Raw genomic sequence first — 19224 nt, forward strand, 5'->3', positions numbered from 1 at the left:
AACGACTTTGTGAACAACTGAACATGACATGTGATGTGATACTACCCCTCAAAATATAAATATGTATAAGCCCAAAACTACTTAGAGCAAGCCCAATGGATGAATCCTTAAAAGAACTCTTAAACATTTTTTAATCATAAATTATGACAATTTTAAAATTAAGAGTTTCTTATGAATCCTTAAAATTTTCTTTGTCCAATGGTAGAATCCTTAAGTGGGTTTCTTAAAAAAAAAAAAAAAAATTAAATTAACAACTTTGTAACTCTGAGATAAATAACTAAATCATTTTGAAAACTAAAATAAGTGATGGATTACTTTTCCAGTACAAGTTGGTCAAGTTTTCTCTGAGATTCAGTGTTTAGATCGCCAAGAGGATCAATCTCCACACCAGCTTCCTGTCAACACATCAAGATTACAATTATTATTGATAGTCCATTCGAAAAACGATAGAATACAAAGAAAATACAAGTCATACCTTAAGAATTTGAACCCCTTCTTCAAACGTTAACCTCAATGTCTTTTCAAGAAACTGCATGCATATTAGCGCCAATTATCAGAATCCAAAAAGATACGAAAACTATGTTTCTGTTACTCCTTGCTGCTCATCATGATACTGCAGATATATATATGGTTTACCTTCAAAGGTTTAAATGGGTATTGTTTCCAATAGCTTCAAGTTCCTTTTTGCATTTATTATTTAAACTAGTGAATATAAACACAAATAACTCGTCCACAAGGTCCATTATCTGCAGAAACAAGAGAAATATTAGCACTAGTACTGTCACAGACTAGAAAACACTTGAGTAGAATTTAGATTATTAACAGCAAGTCACATATTGTCATTTGCTTGTGAAGCTGAGGAGACTGAGCTAGACAAGCAGGGTGTCCTTGGTATTCCAACCTAAATACAGCAGAACCTCCTTCACTACTACCGGCCAAGAGTTTCGGTGTGTGGATATTAACAAAATCCTTGGATAGCAAATTTTCTCTGAAAACCTACAAAAGTGATAGCTAATTAAGCAAAGCAACATACAAGAACAAAGCAACCAAATCATGGAAAGACAATAACTCTAAGATAAACAATCACTAACACTGAACAAAGTTGAATAAGGTATTCAGTTTTCTGGAAAACCCAACAAATGTTTTAACCGTAGTCACAGAACTCATAGAACATCTAGTTTCGATAAACCCAGAATCAAATCTCAATTCAAAAACCATAATTTCGATAACATCTAATAACACTAATCTAATCATACCGTAACAAATAAAACAGTTAGATTCATACCGTGATTAAGCGATTGGAGCATGGAATCGCCTAACTATCCGATTTGATTTGCCGAACGCACTGATTTGGTCCACCGAACTTATGTTGGTGACCACCGACAGTAGAGCTGATCATCACGGATGATTGGTTAAGACTTTGTTTCACTTTTCTCTTCCAATTTGATGACCTAGACGCCGGATTATGAAGAACAACACGATTTGCTCTCAATTTCGCCATCGGAGAAATTAGAAAACAAGGAGAAGAGAGAGAGTCTCGAGAATAAAATGAATCGGAAAAGGAATTTTTTTTTTGTTTTCTCACATTTACGAACCAATCTCGGTGCCACGTCAGCGCCTCTTATCAGCCCAAAAAACTCTAAAACAAGAATCGTTTCTTGCGTTTTAGATCAGTTTTGATTTAAATTTGGGCTTTTAATTTTAAAAAACTTAGGCTTAGAGCCCTCTAAGGATCACCATTGCTGTTGCTCTTATGTTGTGTAAATTGCTCCAAGAGACTAAAAAATACATGCAAAAGGTATAACATTTCTCAGTATTTATCCCTTATACTAATAAAAAGACATGAGTCGAAATTTTTCTTAGTAAAAAATCTGAAATGTAAAAGAATAGAAAGAAATTAATCTTTTTGAAATCAATTTTTTGCTATATGAATTAAAACCTCACAGAATTTATGTGATCCTGGTTAGGTAAATAATTTGCATACGATTGACATGGTGTAAGAAAAATAATAAATAGGAAACTAAAAAAGAGTAAAATAATGAAAAATAGGTGAGCGACTAGTGTAAAATGATGAGAGAAAAGAGGTCGCTAAGCATAATAGTACCAAACACGGACGATTCATGGAAACTCGCGTCACATGTTGTTGGTTTATTAGTTGGGACAACGACAACTATCCCCAACACTCTCCATTTATAATTATAACCTCCTTTATATCATTCTCTTACAATAACAATTCCTTTATTTTTGTAATCCTAATTATTTTGTTTATTAAATAAGACTTCTATTAGAGCTAGGCAAAAATATTTGCTATGCAACCCGTAATCCGTTACTTACTTTGTATCCGTCTCCAAAACAAAACAAGTATTTTAAAGCATTTCAGATTTATCCCAAACCAGTTTTTCTTTAGCTTTAGCCTGTATCAAAGTAAAGATGGATAGTTTCGCCAGTCAGTTAAAATTTGAGAAAACGGGTCAAGCGCAACCCAAAATCCGATCATCAAAAAAAATTGATTAGAAGAAATGATCGACCTTAGAATTATCGGATTTTGTTGTCCGAAAATTATTGGAAAGACAAAGCAACGAAGTCTTTTTTTTTTTTTTTCACCACAAAGCAACGAAGTCTATAATGCTTATTATCTTAAAAAAAACATCTGAGAAATATTTAATTGTTTTTTTTTTCTTACATCTTGGGATCGATAAGACCCGATTCATTGTCAATCCCTACTAGGCGGGGTAACGCGACTTAGTAAAGGCGAACTCCGGTAGAGAAGGTGGAGTCAAATAGACTCAACCACTTGACCAAAGACACATCCTCTATTTAATTGCTTAATAAATATATTTTTTTCTATTGTTGATTAAATAATTTACTTGTTTAAGGAGAAAGCAGGTCACAGTGGGTAATGTCTTATGTCGAAGCTATGACGCAGTGTACCAAATTCTATTTTAAGTCGTTGGAACAAACATTTATGTGATGGTAATGTGACATCGTCACCCGTAACGCCCACACACACACGCACTAACCACTATATAAGCGCATAATTTTTGTTAGTTTTTTTTGTATTTGATCTAATTATAAGTTTATAACCAACATTGAAGAATAGACAAATTTATGTGAAGGCAGGTGTTTATCCATTCACATAGATATGCGTTATAAGTCTTTAATTTCATGGGACTGGCTTCCTTGTCACAATATCATCCCGTCTACTTTATAATTTTTGTCAAAATTATGGTATTTTCATACTTATAGCTTACCAAAGAATTTTAATTTTCAAATTATAAAGATGTCTTGAATATGATTTTTAGAATTATTCAACAAGATGATAAATATTTATTAAATTTTGTGAATCATAAAAAATATTAATTAATTTTTAATCATTATATTTCACCTTTCAATCTCTCATCTAACAAATAAGATACATATTCTATTATTCCTATGTCCAAACTCCATTGTATTGTATGACTAAATAATATTTCCATTAGAGCTGTCAAAACGAGTTGATTCATCCCGTTAAGCCTGTTTTGCAATAGGCAAAATATATTTTGGTATGTAGTTAGTCTGTCCGCACGACCCGCGGGTAGCATATATGAAACACAAACCCATCGAGCGAATGTATGCTGATTTGCGGGGTTATCCGTGGATTTTGTTTAAATAATTTTAGAGTAACCAAAATTTTAAATTCTACTAAAATAAATAAATTAGAAAAAATTTAGAGATAATAATCTTTTATATCATTATATTTATAAATATTATAATTTCATTTATTAAAAGTTTTTTAAACTACCACATGTTGAATAAATTATATTTTTATCAATAAATACTATCATGCGGGTTGATCCGCCAACCCGCAGATGAAAACCGATGACCCACTGCGAATCAATCCATGTGGCCCGCTTATTTGCGGGTTTAATATATTTTCCCAAATCTGCCCAATAGTGAGATGATTTGGACTCGACCCGCGGTTTTTGACCTATTTTGACTGCTTTAATTCCCATGATTCGTCTAATTTTTGAATTATAAAACACAAAATTCCATTTTGTAAATCATAATTAATATGATTGGTTTAATTATAAACAATTTAATATTTTCTTTACAATTTGTTATTAGGAATATTTATAAGTACACTAAACGATTCGTTATACTAAAAACACGCACAATATTAAAATCAACGTATGTAAATCAATATTCTCCCGCGGTGGATCGCGGGTCCGATCCTAGTTTTCTCTTTTAAATTTCAACGAAGTTGAGTGGTCCTGTGGTCGATATAGTCGAGTCACATTAGCCTATTTTTGTTTCGAAACAATAGTGTAACTCCAAAATTACTGTCAAAAGTCAAAACTTAAGTCGTAGTTACCATTGTCTCCATCTCATCAATACCCATAGCTTTCTACACCATTAAACCACCACGTGTCTCCTTCTGTCCTACCAATAAAATCATTAGGTCCACCATAACAAATAGCTCTGAGAAACACTTGATAACTCCACCCACCTTCTTCTACTCTCCTTTATTAACTTGCTTCTTCTCTCGGCTACTACTATACCCGCGTCTTCGTCACTCTACGAAATCTTAATCAAACCATTAACACTAATCCTTCTTCTTAATCTTCTTCTTCCCCGCCATTATTCGTAAATCCAAGAACAAGACGACGACGACGACGATGATGCAATTGCAATGCGTATACGCATAACCAAAAAAATGTGGTAATCAAATCCAACCACTGAAGCAATCGCAAAATCATAGCAAAAGCAAAAGCGAAAGCAATCCATTTGCGAAATCTGTGTATGTGTAAGAAAATGCAGTAACACAAAGCCGTGAAGCAACAAGGCTTAACTCTGTCTTCAAGAAAATTCGTGTTTATTATTATATATAGATTTCAAGAACATCAACAATAAAATCAATCACATCGATCGAATCTCGAAGCAAAAAATGGTTAAAGGAAGGAAGATGGAGATGATATTGTTACTTATACTTCAGATAATGATGGCGGCGACGGCGGTGAATGTGACGTACGACCACCGTGCTTTAGTAATCGACGGGAAACGGAAAGTTCTGATTTCAGGCTCTATTCATTATCCTCGGAGTACTCCTGAGGTAAACTACACTGTTTCCGCATGTCTATGGCTCCGACTGGTAACACGTATTATTAAAGTTGGATAACAAATTTTTTTTTTTTTTTGGGTAGATGTGGCCAGAGCTTATAAAGAAATCTAAAGACGGTGGTTTAGATGTTATAGAGACGTATGTGTTTTGGAGTGGTCACGAACCGGAGAAGAATAAGGTCGGTTCGGTTTTTTGTGTTTTTTTTTTGGAATTCTTGGAGTTTTTCTGAATTTTTGGGAATTTTTGCAGTATAATTTTGAAGGAAGATATGATTTAGTGAAATTTGTGAAGCTTGTGGAGGAGGCTGGTCTTTATGTTCATCTAAGAATTGGTCCTTATGTTTGTGCTGAATGGAATTACGGGTAAAATCGGGTTGAATCCGGTTTTCGTGTGATTAATTTAGCGGTTTTTAATTAAAATCTTGAGTGATTGTTTTTTTTTTTGTGTGGAACAGTGGTTTCCCAGTGTGGTTGCATTTTGTTCCAGGAATTAAGTTTCGAACTGATAATGAACCGTTTAAGGTATGGTTTGGTGATGTGTCATTTATTTTTGTTTGTGTTGTAAATTTATAATTTAAGATGTGTTTGGTTTGTTGTGTGTTGCAGGAGGAAATGCAGAGATTTACCACAAAGATTGTTGATTTGATGAAGCAAGAAAAGCTTTATGCATCACAAGGAGGTCCAATTATTCTCTCACAGGTTGTCCGGTCGAATATTTTTCTGAGAACAGTGTTGCAAAACTTGTTTATGTACTGTTGTTGTAACAAGTTATTATGTTTTTGGATGTCAGATTGAGAATGAATATGGAAATATTGATTCAGCTTATGGCGCCGCGGCTAAAATTTATATCAAGTGGTCTGCTTCTATGGCTCTTTCGTTAGATACTGGAGTACCATGGAATATGTGTCAACAAGCAGATGCTCCTGATCCCATGGTGAGTTTCTAAGATTTTAACTGCTTCAGTATTAAATGAATGTAGTTGCAAATTCTTGGATAGGTAGTGTGTCAAATTTGTGGTGGTTAGGTTTTCTGATTGAGACATTCTTGCTCTTGGTAGATCAACACATGCAATGGTTTCTACTGTGACCAGTTTACTCCTAACTCAAACAGTAAACCAAAGATGTGGACAGAGAACTGGAGTGGATGGTGAGTCTATTGCTTTATTACCATACTAATTTGTTTGTTTCCAAAGATGGCATTTGACTTACTTTCTTGTATATCTGGATGAACAGGTTCCTTGGTTTTGGAGATCCTTCTCCTTACAGGCCAGTTGAAGATCTTGCATTTGCAGTCGCACGGTTTTACCAACGAGGTGGAACTTTCCAGAACTATTACATGGTAATAAACAGAATAAGCGAATTGTTTTCGCTGTTGATTACTCTGCTAGAATTCCCTTCAAGGCTGGTTAGATAAGTTTTTATTGGCCTTGTCTTGTTTAGTATCACGGTGGAACAAACTTTGATAGAACAAGTGGAGGACCTTTAATCTCTACTAGTTATGATTATGATGCTCCAATTGATGAGTATGGTACGGATTCTACCACTGGATGTCTTTGTTTTACTCTTTAAAAGGTGTGTGGATTACTGAAGAGATGTGATTCTTTTTGTTGCAGGACTTCTTAGACAACCAAAATGGGGACACTTGCGAGATCTACACAAGGCTATCAAGCTTTGTGAAGATGCATTGATTGCCACAGATCCAACAATTTCTTCTTTGGGTTCAAATTTGGAGGTAACTATAACTTCATGTCAGTCCTCTGCTTGAAAATGCTTTGATTTTAACCAGAAAGTGGGAATTCTATATATGTACTCATTTGTCTTCACAGGCTGCTGTATATAAGACAGCATCTGGATCATGTGCTGCTTTTCTTGCAAATGTTGGCACGAAATCTGATGCAACTGTGAGTTTCAATGGAGAATCATATCACTTGCCTGCATGGTCCGTAAGCATCTTGCCGGATTGCAAAAATGTAGCCTTCAACACCGCAAAGGTATGTTCAATAGCCTCTTAAAACTGTCAAGCTCATTAACAACTGACTAATTTGGATATGTAATCTGCATATGTAGATAAACTCTGCAACTGAGCCTACCGCATTTGCTCGTCAATCATTGAAGCCTGATGGTGGTTCATCTGCGGAGTTAGGTTCAGAATGGAGTTACATTAAAGAACCTATTGGAATTTCCAAGGCTGATGCATTCTTGAAACCTGGATTGCTAGAGCAGATAAACACAACAGCTGATAAAAGTGATTACTTGTGGTACTCGCTAAGGTAGAGTAGACCTGACCCATTTTCTTAGTAACTTCTCTTCATGCAAAAGATGCTATGTTTTGTTCTTATACCTACAGAGCTTTTTTAATGTGTTTAAATCTAAAACAGGATGGATATTAAAGGCGATGAGACTTTCCTTGACGAAGGATCTAAAGCCGTCCTTCACATTGAATCTCTTGGTCAAGTGGTCTATGCTTTTATAAATGGAAAACTTGCAGGTATAAATTTTACTCTGAGTTCTCACAAGCAGTTGAAATTTAGTTTGGCGCAAAGTTTTCTAACTGTATCAATGATTTTTATTGCATTACACAATTTTGCGGTTACAGGAAGCGGACATGGCAAACAGAAGATTTCTTTGGATATCCCGATTAATCTTGCTGCCGGGAAGAACACAGTTGATCTCCTTAGTGTGACCGTAGGGCTTGCGGTATGTTCTATTCATTTCTCATCTGCAAAGCATTGTTTGTTTGGCTAAGAATAATGGCACAAAATGTTACTAGGCAGGATTAACTTAACCAATTTATCTTAACTTATTCCACAGAATTATGGAGCTTTCTTTGACTTAGTGGGAGCAGGAATAACCGGTCCTGTGACACTTAAAAGCGCTAAAGGTGGTAGCTCAATTGATTTGGCTTCACAGCAATGGACTTATCAGGTGCGTTACTTTGCCATATTACTGCTCCTACCTCTGGCTTTCAAGTCTTAACGGTTGTGATTTTTATAGGTTGGACTCAAAGGGGAAGACACAGGTTTGGCAACTGTAGATTCTTCTGAATGGGTTTCAAAGTCTCCTCTGCCCACTAAACAGCCACTGATTTGGTACAAGGTGATGATTATACACCAACAAAAACATTAGATAGGTTTTCCAAAACATATATTTTGAGAAAACTCTTTCTTTTTTTGTCACCCTCTAACAATCGCTTATGTTTCTTAGACAACATTTGATGCTCCTTCTGGGAGCGAGCCAGTAGCGATAGACTTCACGGGCACAGGAAAGGGCATTGCATGGGTAAATGGACAGAGCATAGGTAGGTACTGGCCAACCAGTATTGCTGGAAACGGCGGTTGCACAGATTCATGCGACTATAGAGGATCTTACCGCGCAAACAAATGCCTCAAGAACTGCGGAAAACCTTCACAAACATTGTAAGTACTAAACCAGCTTACATCATTCAGTAGAATGATGGTTAAACGCTTCCTTAAGCCTAAGTTGTCTTTTGTAGGTATCACGTGCCTCGCTCGTGGCTAAAACCGAGTGGGAACACACTTGTTCTGTTTGAGGAGATGGGAGGAGATCCAACACAAATATCATTCGGTACAAAACAAACAGGAAGCAATCTTTGTCTAATGGTGTCACAGTCTCATCCACCGCCCGTGGACACATGGACTTCCGACTCAAAAATCTCTAACAGAAACAGAACCAGACCGGTTCTTTCCTTAAAATGTCCTGTCTCCACTCAAGTGATATCTTCTATAAAATTTGCAAGCTTTGGTACACCCCAAGGTACTTGCGGTAGTTTCACACACGGCCATTGCAACAGCTCTCGATCTCTCTCGGTCGTCCAAAAGGTCTTGACTCATTTTTTTCTTCCTTCTAACATTCATTTCCTCAAATTTGTTTACACTTGGAGTGTGACTCTTGCCAGGCATGTATTGGATCGAGGAGTTGCAACGTTGAAGTCTCGACTAGAGTCTTCGGGGAACCTTGTCGTGGTGTCATCAAGAGCTTAGCTGTTGAAGCTTCTTGTTCATGAGTGACCGGTTCTTTTACCACTACAAATTTGATATGATATTTAATGTAATTGTTGAAAGTAAAGCAAATGGAATAACTAATAAAATAGTTTTATTTTATTTTATGGTCTATGAATCCAATATTTGTAGATTCTTTTACACCAAACCAAATAAATCTCGGTAACCACTCTTTTAATAAACCGGGAATTAAAATTGGTGTATAAAGTAAAACACTAAACCGAAACTAATAAAGTAATCAGACTATTGGACCGAAGTAAGTTCATCTAACCGGGTAGGGTTGAAGGTCTGAATCTGATACAGTTTGATTTTGAAAATTCCACAAGGAAGAAGAAAATAAACTTTTGTTACTTCTGAGACAGTGTGGTACTTAAAGATAAATGTACTGAATCACTCTTAGAGCACCAGCAACGGTGCAATCGCACCATGGGTTTTAGTATTAAAATAACCGATTTTATTGCAAAAGTTGTGTCAGTAACGAAACCCGCGTGTATGTTTACAACCGGGTGTAGAATTTAATTGTGAGACAAAAAATTTTACATTATTTTATTACTTCAACTCTCATTATTTTATTAATAAAACAACACTAACACACACATCCCCACTTTTACCACTGCCCATGGTCTTACAACAAGTCTTTTCTTGCTCCCAATCTATACACCAATTTTTTGTGTTATATACTTCACTTCACTCTTTCTCACTATACGCAGTTGTTCTGGACAACGTTAACTTGCCAGTTGCCACCAACTATAGTTGACTCAACATTTTTTGTACTAAGCTAAACCGATTAAACCAGATTAACCGTATTGAGTTAATTATGGTGAACATTTGGAGCATTTGAGGAACTTACAATCAGAAAAAGGTTTCATATCTAAAATATGGAATTCAGAAGAGATGGTTTTGGAAAAGAAAAGAATAAGTTCATTGAAGAATCACCGCTGATACAAAAGCAAGATACTCCTTTGCGTAATATTTCCATAGGAATACATCATAACAATATTAGACACTAATTATACCTACTCAAAAAAGCTAACTCTCTGTAACGCCAGCGTTTATGCAATATGCTACGCACTACACAACTTTGGGAACATAATATCAATCCAGAACACATGTAAACTATTTTATGTGGACAGTGCTTCGCACAAAAGGAGCAAATAGATCGAGACATACGATTATTGTTGGGTAGAACATCTACCTTGTTACCAAAGGTGATCCACGTTGAACCGGGCCTCATGTGTAAGTCCCCTAGCGTACATTTAATGTGTAGGGTGACACAACAATACTCATTACATGTATAAAACCGTCCTTTCAGATTTATTTTAGCCTCACAATCTTCACACCAAGACGTCATGGTACTTGTCTCCTTCCCATAAGAAAGAGTGAGCGTGTGCTTATCATGCTTATACCTTACCTTTTGAGGTAAAATAGCACAATAGAAACACAAAGCAAAGTCGCACTCAATGCAATTGAATGTTTCTGATGAATCCTTGCAAACTGAACAACGTATCTTCTCTCCTGGTTTGGATGTTAGAAATAGAGGATGGATATGACTCTCATGGACTAATGGCTCAGAAGTTGTGGCGCACTGCACATGTAGCATAAACTTACATCCTTCTTTACCACACTCATAGAAGAAACCACCTTTGCACAATCCAATACAAGCTGAGCATTTATCGTTATAATAGTTTATAATACCATCATATCCTCCAATTAGATTGAGCAGATGTGGATGTATCGGGTGATGTATTTTGCGAGAAAGGTTTGCACACTCTTCGTGAAGAATAAAATCACATTGCAAACAAGAGTAGAAATTACCGAAGTAGATTGGCCTGATGCATGCTTCACAATGCTTATTCTCGTCGTAATCTCTGCTCGTGTTCTCATCAAGTTTCATATGATGCTGCTGATGACTAAAATGATGTATGATTCCATCACTTATCTTCAAAAACGGAGGAAGCACTTCTTCTTCAATATCTTCTGGCTCTCCCTCAAGTTCTTGACCATCCCACACATTGCTCTGAGTGGCACATTTCGAATGAGCCGCATACGAACAACCTTTGACGCAAGCATAGCCTCCGTAATCATTGTCGATCTTCTTGCGACAAACACCACAAGACCAATCTCCTTGATCAAAAGAAGTGGTAAAAGCGATACGATGGAAATGACGTGATATCCTTATGAGACGTGGTAAGCTGATACAACTCTTATGGATCACAAAGTCACAAGGAGGACACATGTAGAGAGGACAACTTGAATGTGATAAGCCACATGCGTTGCAAGTTAAGGAAGTCTTTCTTAGAAACAGAGCAAGTGTATGCTCATGCCACTTCGGTTGGTCTATATATAAGATTGCTTCTTTCTTCGCACAAACGAAATTAAGACCAAAATCGCAAGCGTGGCAATAATAGAACATCTTTTTGAGATCTTCATCACAACAATAGCATACCCTCGTATAACTACTCTCATCCAACAAGACAAGCTGAAGAGAATGTTTCCGATGAAGAGAGTGTTTGATCTCAACCGGAGCCTTGTTATATTCTTTATGGTTGTCGCCATCGCAATTTCTACATCGAAAATGAGTAACATCTTCTCCAGTAGACCAGTATGTCTTCCAGTTAAATGGGAGACATTCCCACTTGCTATCTCTACTCCACGGGATTGCTTTACCCCGATGAAACTGCCCTTCTTCTTGTTTACGTACGATCACATCAAATATTCCATTATTACCCAATACTACGCATGCTTGAGGACATAAGGAAATAAGCTTCTCCCTCTTAAAATTCATAGATATTACGAGGGAGAATATTTGATAGATGAGTGACACAAAGATTGGCTCCGGCTCGAGTGCTATTGTTTGACGAAAGAATAACCTGAAGTCGGTATTATGGTCAAAGTTTCCTTGAGAAAGAAGTGAGATGAGATTTGACAGCGGCTTCGGCATGGAATCTAAATCGATAGAGTGGAGTAGAGAAATTACTTGAGTAGTGAGTGACATGAACTCCGACTCCGGCTTCGGCTGCAAATCCAAATCCATTAAGCTGACGAGAGACATTACTTTAGTAATGAAAGAATTCATCCTCTTTTCATCAACCCAATCAAGATCAAATCTCATAGATTTCGCGGGAGACATTATTTGAGATGCGAGTGATATGAGCTTCGACTCTGTCTTCGAATCCATAGAGTTGCCGAGAAAGATGATCGGAGTAACGAGTAGATGAGAGATTTTGACTTTTTGAATATGAATGTAAACTTAGTGCTTCCTATAGTATTAAGAAAGCGTGTAATGTATATCGATATCGCTAATATATAGAATTAATACAGACAATCGTTAGACAAGCTTACAGACTGTCCAAATTTAATGCACTAATTAATGTAAGACTTAGTGCTCTCATTGTTTAAAAAAGCACTAATTAACGTAAACTTAGTGCTCTCATTATTTAAAACACCACTAATTAATGTCTCTAATATACTAATAGTATACAATTAATACAAATGAGATGTGCCTTTAGTCAAGTGGTTAAGTCCATTTGACTCCGCCTACCCACCGGAATTCGACTCCACAAATCGTGTTACCCCGCGTAGTAGAGATTGACTATGGATCGGGCCTTGTCGATCCAAAGATGTAAAAAAAAAAAAAAAATACAATTAATACAAACAATCGTTAGACAATCTCAAGCTTACTGGCTGTCGAAATTTAAAGTCAACGAGATCATATTAGGAATCTTCCTTATTCTAAATTTTAGGAATCTTCCTTATTCTAAAAATTAAAGAAAAAATAAAACAAAAAAAAAACAAAGAAAAGAAAAGAGAAATCAAGATTTTGTTCTTCTTAGTTCTCATAGCCGGAACTCGTAGCCTAAACTCATAGTCAGATTGTGCGGTACATTACTCTATTTCGCTCTCCATTGATTTTTCTCAAAGAAGCACTTTCTCGCAAATAGCATTTCCAGTGTTTTTCTTTAGTTTGGACTTTATCAAAAAACAAAAATAAATCTTATACAGTATTCTCAAGTAATAAACTCTTGTACAAATGTTTTGCATGGAATAAATGTAAGAATTATTCGAGGTCACACATGTATGTATTAATCAAGATTATTATTTAATTAGTCCATTTGTATTTTTTTGTGGTTGGTCAAAATTCTTAGTAAAAATCTCTGTAGTCATTTTGGTATAAACTATATAATATAAAACATAAATGTTATAAAAACATTATCTGCAGATATATTTAATAATTTCTAATTTGATGAGAGCTGAACTAGGAATTAATCTAGACATTTAGTCCCGATATAAATAAAGGATTATTGTCCCAAAACAACTTCAAACCAAAAATATCCATATTATTCATCTTATGAAGCTCTAAGTCATATTTCTCTGTTTTGAATTAATTGTCGTTTAAGGCTTTTTCACACAAATTAAAAAATATTTAATTTTTTTGTTTTACCTCTAATTAATGTATTATTTATTTGATATCATAAATTAATAAGTTAAAATAACAGGAATAAAATAGAAAAATCTGTAAAAAAATATGTATTAAAAATATAAAACGACAGTTAATTTAAAATTGAGGGAGTAATATGCAAAATGCAACCATAGCCATGGTTGTCCTAATTCGGTTGTAGGAATTTAGACTGATCTTTTTTTTTTTTGCCAGGCATGTATTGGATCGAGGAGTTGCAATGTTGAAGTCTTGACTAGAGTCTTTGGAGAACCTTGTCGTGGCGTCGTCAAGAGCTTAATTAGCTGTTGAAGCTTCTTGTCCATGAGTACATAGTACCTTGGTTCCATTATCTCCTCATATCTGATACGGTATCAAATATGTAATTGTTGAAAATAAATCAAATGAAAATGATAATAATATAGTTTTTATCTTTTATGGTCTATGAATCCAATACTTGTTGATTCTTGCACCAAATAAATTTGGCTGGTATTAAACTGTTGTTTTAAATCTACTTGTCGGTAACTTTCTACTAAAGTGTAGGAGGACTTAGGATTGGAGACTAAACCGAAAACTCATAACCACTTTATAAATAAACCGGGAATTAAAATTGGTGTAGATATTTAAAACTAAACCGAAACTAATAAAGTAAGCAGACTACATTGGACCGAAATAAAATCATCTAACCGGGTAGGGTTTAAGGTATGAATCTGATACAGTTTGATTTGAATCTCCTTCACTTCCAATAACGCTTCTCGACCATCTACCGCCACTTCCGATAGCGACGAGCTTCCCTCCGCCGCCGTCGAAACCCTAAATTCCCAGCCACTTCCAATGGAAACATCATCAGTTGAAATCAACGAGCTTCCATTACCCACCAAAACCCTAACACCTCCTGCTTCCGCCGAGCCAATTCCAATGGATACATCATCAATCGACGAGCTTCCATCGTCCGATTCAAATCTAACGGATAACAATGAAGCCGTTGGTGAGAAACGTAAACGCACCGATGAAGACGAGAAACCCAATCTCGAATCGTTGGAGACGAAGATTACTCCTTCACCGTGGTGGAAAACGAGTCTCTGCTCTTACTTTAGGCGCGAGGCTTCGTGTAGTCATGGAAGCGAGTGTAAATACGCTCACGGTGAGGCGGAGCTCCGGATGAAACCGGATAATACTTGGGATCCGACTTCTGAGCGTGGAAAGAAGGTGAAGGCTATGAAGTTGTCTGAGCAAGAAGAGAAAGAAGACGACGAGGTTTTGTTCACTGAGCAGATGATGGAATCAATTGATGGTGATGAAGGAGGTGGTGGTAGTGTTAGTGTTGTTGATTTGTCACTAAGTAAATGTTTAGTGCATTTACCTAATAAATGGCAATCTGATGAACTGAAGAAATTTTTTGGAGAGCAGGTAAAGTTTTGATCTTTTAGGTTAGTGTAGATAAAGCTTGTGAATTTAGTTCCTGATTCAGTCAATTTTGCAGGGAGTTCAATATAAGTCTGCAAAGAAAAGAAGAGGGATGATAGTTGGGTTTGTTACATTTGAGAATGCAGAACAAATGCAGAGTGGCGTAGAGGTGATTTTCTTGTCTGTTTGTTTGTGTTGAGGTTATTTATTTCGAGATATATCGGAGAATGTTGTTTCGTAATCTGTTGAATGTATTGCAGATTTTGGATGGGAAAACTGTTAATAGCAGTAATTTGAAGATTGCTGATGTTCTTCCCCGTACGTTTGACAAGAATGATGCAAGAAAATCGGTTAAAAGTGCTCGTGGCGCTGTGACTCCTTTGGCTGACCTGTCTTATGCTGACCAGCTTGAACAAAAAAAGACTTCTATTGGGCAAATGTTGAAAAAACTTGTGAGGAACCTTTTTTGCTTGTTTGAATTTGTGTTTATTTATTTATTTCGGCTTCAACAGACTGATTTTTCTTGGAAATATTAATTTTTGGCAGGCGAGGAATGCGCGTAAAGCTTGTCCAAATGGGAATTCACTTCCACAATGGGTCCTTACATCTAGAGACAGAGGTAAGAAAACTCTACATTGTTGAATGATAGGATTACACTTCTTAGCTGTTGGTTGGTATATCATCTTTGAAGCTTTAAATACATCCTTGCAAAGTGAATCCATTTTGATTTGGTGGGAGTTTTAATTCATATGTTTAATCCCTAGGTGGTCTTGCATGCAACCTCGAGGGCATTATAGAATCACCGATTACAAATGGATACAGGAACAAGTGTGAGTTCTCGGTTGGGTTGTCCCTTCAGGGGAAGCCAACTGTTGGATTCAGTCTAGGAAGTTTTTGGTATATCTACTTTCTTCCCTGAAACTTGCGTTTTTCACATTGTTACGGGAAAAACTAATGCAAGATCTTTCCAGCGCGGGTGTGACAGCAGTCGAGGAGCCTGTGGATTGCCCCAACGTCTCCAAAATTGCTGTTCAATATGCTTCAATCTTTCAGAAGTTTATAGAAAAGTCCAAGCTCCAAGTTTGGAATAGGTTTCAACATAGTGGGTTCTGGCGACAGTTGACGGTATGTGTATTGCAGGACATGCTGTTATGTTATAGCTCAATAATGACTCTACCTAATTATATTTTTCTTTCCCCTTGCTCAAAATAATTATATTAGGTTCGAGAAGGGAGAAAACCCGGCGTGTTTTCAAATGATGAAGATGCTATTACAAGAATTGCGGAGGTTATGCTTATTGTTCAGGTTTGTGTCTTGAATGGTAGTCAATGTTTTTCATCCAGCCTACTATTATTTCTTGTTTTAATTTCTCTATCTCGTGTCAAACTATTCAGGTTTGTTTAACTGATTCTGATGAGACAGAAGTGGCCACTGAGTTTGAAGAAATGGCGAAAGCGTTTGCTGAAGGAGCTAGAGCAAGCTCTCCAACTCTTCCCCTGACTGTATTAGTTGTCCAGGTGATTACTTTTCCTCACTTTTTCTTGTAATCAAATTTCCTAGCTCTATAGTCCAATTTTATTATTAACCGTCTCAATCGCTTCTTGCGCAGAATCACTCAGGAATATCAAATGTTGCACCACCCGATTCTCCACTACAAGTGCTGCCTATTCCAATGTTAGATAATGGGACAAATCAAGAGCAAACCACCAATGCATTGACCGAAGCTCGGATTCATGATCATATTAACAACCTTCGGTTCAGCATATCCCCAACAGCATTTTTTCAGGTAAAAACTGAATCTTCACAATCAATATATTTCAAAATTCCTTAGAAAATTGTTTAATTGATTTGAAAATTATTGATCCAGGTTAATACCGTCACCGCAGAGAAGTTATACACAATTGCTGGAGACTGGGCTGACCTTGGTCCCGACACTTTACTCTTCGATGTATGCTGTGGAACTGGAACAATCGGGCTTACACTGGCACATCGTGTTGGCATGGTAATACTCTACTACTTGAACTTGCAAAACCGAATAGCACCAATCATTACCTGTTGATTTGATGGAAGGAATTATACTACGTTTTACTACATCTGGTGACCAAAATAGAAGTGGGTAGAACTGGTACTGTCTTGATGGTTTTGGTGCTAACTTCTTAGGCTCTTACAGGTAATTGGCATAGAAATGAATGCTTCGGCTGTAGCAGATGCTGAACGGAATGCAACGATCAATGGCATAAGCAACTGCAAGTTCATCTGCTCAAAGGCATGCATTTTGACAATAACATATCTCGTAGTCGGTTCCATTATCTTAATCTTTCTTCATGCTAGTTCTGTTGGCTTTATTGTACAGGCAGAGAATGTTATGAGCTCTCTACTTAAACAGTACCTAGATGTGACTGAAATGGAAGAAGCTAAGCCTCTAAGTAATGCTAACGATGATCTCGATAAACAAATTTCCTCAACAGAAGAAATGTCAAACTCAGAGCATGTAGCTGATCAAAACCTACCTACTACAAACTCTCGAGTAGAAGAACTTCAAAACAATGAGCAGAAGGATATTTCCTCGTCCGTAGAGCCGGAAAAATCTACAAAACCACAGTTCAAAAATGTGGTTGCTATAGTCGATCCACCTCGTTCTGGACTTCATCCAGCTGTAATCAAAGCTCTAAGAACCCATCCCCGGTTAAAGAGACTTGTGTTAGTCCCTTCTCTGAACACTCACTACCACAAACTTAGTTACTTCATCTCTGTTTCCTCTGTTTAACACCAGAGTTGCCCATCTTTGCTTTGATGCAGGTACATTTCGTGCAACCCTGAAACGCTAGTGGCAAACGCGATAGAGCTATGCACGCCATCTTTTGATGAAGCGGATAGAGGAAACAAAAATTACAGAGGGCGCAAGAAAATAGGCATTGCCGCTTTGGCTCGACATAGAGCCAAGTCAATGCCAACTTCTGAGGCTTTTAGACCTGTCAAAGCCATGGCCGTTGACCTTTTTCCCCACACTGACCACTGCGAAATGGTAATGCTCCTTGAGAGGTAAGAATAAGCAATAAACTCTTTAAGAGAATGATGTAGCACCAAAAAAAACAAGTAACAACTATTTTTGTTTAGCATAAACACAAATTAAGGATTAAATATATGTTTTCCATTTTTGAGAAGAGAAACAAGTTTTTTTATATCCAAAAAAAAAAAAGGCTCTTTAAAGGAACTCTCCTTCGGTAAAGTAAGTGTAACGAGCTCTGGTCATGTTATCTCTTCGTTTCTTGTAAACAAGAGCTCCGATTACAATAGCTCCTAGTCCCAATATCGCTCCAATGGCTATTCCGGCTTTCTTCAATCCACTCATTCCATTATCTTCACCTCTTTCGTCATCGAGTTCTTCGCCAGAAGCATCGCTTGCTTTGATGTCTTGTGCCATTCCCAATTCCGGCGCAGGAGTTGGCGCCGGAGGAGGGAAATACTCGGTCTCTGGCTCGGAATCATCATCAGAATCATCGTCAGATGGAGCAGGAACAGGTGCTGGTTCAGGAGATGATGGATACGAAGGAGCTTCCGGCTGAGGAGGAGGTGGGGGTGGTGAAGGAGAATCTGCTAAGGATTCAGGTTTCGGTGATGAAGCCGGTGGGTTAGGGGAATCTGCTTCTGGTGAAGAAGACGGTGGCTGAGGGGAACCTACTTCTGGTGATGAAGACGGTGGCAGAGGAGAATCTTCTTCCGGTGATGAAGACGGTGGCAGAGGGGAATCTTCTTCCGGTGATGAAGACGGTGGCAAAGGGGAATCTTCTTCCGGTGATGAAGACGGTGGCAAAGGAGAATCTGCTAAAGATTCACGTCCTGGCGAGACAAAAATCAGGAGACAAATTGATAACATAACAATGAAACCGAGCTTTTTCGCCATTGCGATTCGATAATGCCGAGCTTTTTCGCCATTGCGATTCGATAATGTAGCTTTGACTCAATGTGGATCAAATCAAGACACCAATTGGGAAATATCTTCTCTCGTTACGAAGAACAAAGGAGGGAGAGAATGCAAATGGAAGAAGCAGAATCAATACATGTTTCTATAGTTAACAAATATAGAATGTTATTTTATTGTGTTTGATCCACCCATGTCTAACGCATTAAGCAGCTTCACATTTCAAACTTGGATGCATGTCTCTCTCTCTCTCTCTCATTTTTTTCTTTTCTATTTATAACACTTGTAGTTTAAATCAAGAAAGTCATGGTATACAACTTTTCTTAATACATTTTTTTGTATCAA

At 37.0% G+C, this 19224-nt stretch overlaps 4 protein-coding genes and 2 long non-coding RNA genes across 6 annotated transcripts; 2 read left to right on the forward strand and 4 right to left on the reverse strand.

Annotated features, from left to right (window-relative positions):
* Nucleotides 1–150: 150 nt before the first annotated feature.
* On the reverse strand, nucleotides 151–693 carry LOC9315161. The gene is made up of 3 exons (XR_002332584.1): nucleotides 637–693; nucleotides 476–529; nucleotides 151–395 (listed from the first exon to the last, which is right to left on the reverse strand). It is a non-coding gene; the product is annotated as an uncharacterized LOC9315161 (long non-coding RNA).
* Nucleotides 683–1746, reverse strand: LOC110229136. The gene is made up of 3 exons (XR_002332583.1): nucleotides 1286–1746; nucleotides 824–996; nucleotides 683–746 (listed from the first exon to the last, which is right to left on the reverse strand). It is a non-coding gene; the product is annotated as an uncharacterized LOC110229136 (long non-coding RNA).
* Nucleotides 1747–4266: 2520 nt separating this feature from the next.
* On the forward strand, nucleotides 4267–9227 carry LOC9316993 (beta-galactosidase 8). Its single transcript, XM_021028314.1, has 19 exons — nucleotides 4267–5089; nucleotides 5181–5276; nucleotides 5348–5460; nucleotides 5553–5619; nucleotides 5704–5796; nucleotides 5888–6031; nucleotides 6155–6243; nucleotides 6330–6435; nucleotides 6537–6624; nucleotides 6710–6828; nucleotides 6923–7087; nucleotides 7164–7366; nucleotides 7475–7584; nucleotides 7693–7793; nucleotides 7908–8021; nucleotides 8091–8192; nucleotides 8301–8512; nucleotides 8590–8935; nucleotides 9013–9227. Exons 1-19 carry the CDS (start codon nucleotides 4925–4927, stop codon nucleotides 9118–9120), a joined length of 2541 nt encoding a protein of 846 aa, XP_020883973.1. The 5' UTR covers nucleotides 4267–4924; the 3' UTR covers nucleotides 9121–9227.
* Nucleotides 9228–10059: 832 nt separating this feature from the next.
* LOC9315162 lies at nucleotides 10060–12322 on the reverse strand. The gene has a single exon (XM_021029253.1). The coding sequence runs from the start codon at nucleotides 12291–12293 to the stop codon at nucleotides 10122–10124; it is 2172 nt and encodes a 723-aa protein (XP_020884912.1). The 5' UTR covers nucleotides 12294–12322; the 3' UTR covers nucleotides 10060–10121.
* Nucleotides 12323–14218: 1896 nt separating this feature from the next.
* LOC9316994 (zinc finger CCCH domain-containing protein 24) lies at nucleotides 14219–18098 on the forward strand. Its single transcript, XM_021028936.1, has 13 exons — nucleotides 14219–14960; nucleotides 15034–15126; nucleotides 15218–15409; nucleotides 15504–15576; nucleotides 15722–15854; nucleotides 15929–16082; nucleotides 16179–16262; nucleotides 16352–16474; nucleotides 16567–16743; nucleotides 16825–16959; nucleotides 17128–17223; nucleotides 17311–17657; nucleotides 17757–18098. Exons 1-13 carry the CDS (start codon nucleotides 14385–14387, stop codon nucleotides 18001–18003), a joined length of 2430 nt encoding a protein of 809 aa, XP_020884595.1. The 5' UTR covers nucleotides 14219–14384; the 3' UTR covers nucleotides 18004–18098.
* LOC110229225 (vegetative cell wall protein gp1) lies at nucleotides 18014–19224 on the reverse strand. The gene is made up of 2 exons (XM_021028937.1): nucleotides 18909–19224; nucleotides 18014–18876 (listed from the first exon to the last, which is right to left on the reverse strand). The coding sequence occupies exon 2, from the start codon at nucleotides 18859–18861 to the stop codon at nucleotides 18163–18165; it is 699 nt and encodes a 232-aa protein (XP_020884596.1). The 5' UTR covers nucleotides 18862–18876; nucleotides 18909–19224; the 3' UTR covers nucleotides 18014–18162.

Source organism: Arabidopsis lyrata (assembly GCF_000004255.2).
Source record: "Arabidopsis lyrata subsp. lyrata unplaced genomic scaffold ARALYscaffold_4, whole genome shotgun sequence".
NCBI lineage: Eukaryota > Viridiplantae > Streptophyta > Magnoliopsida > Brassicales > Brassicaceae > Arabidopsis > Arabidopsis lyrata.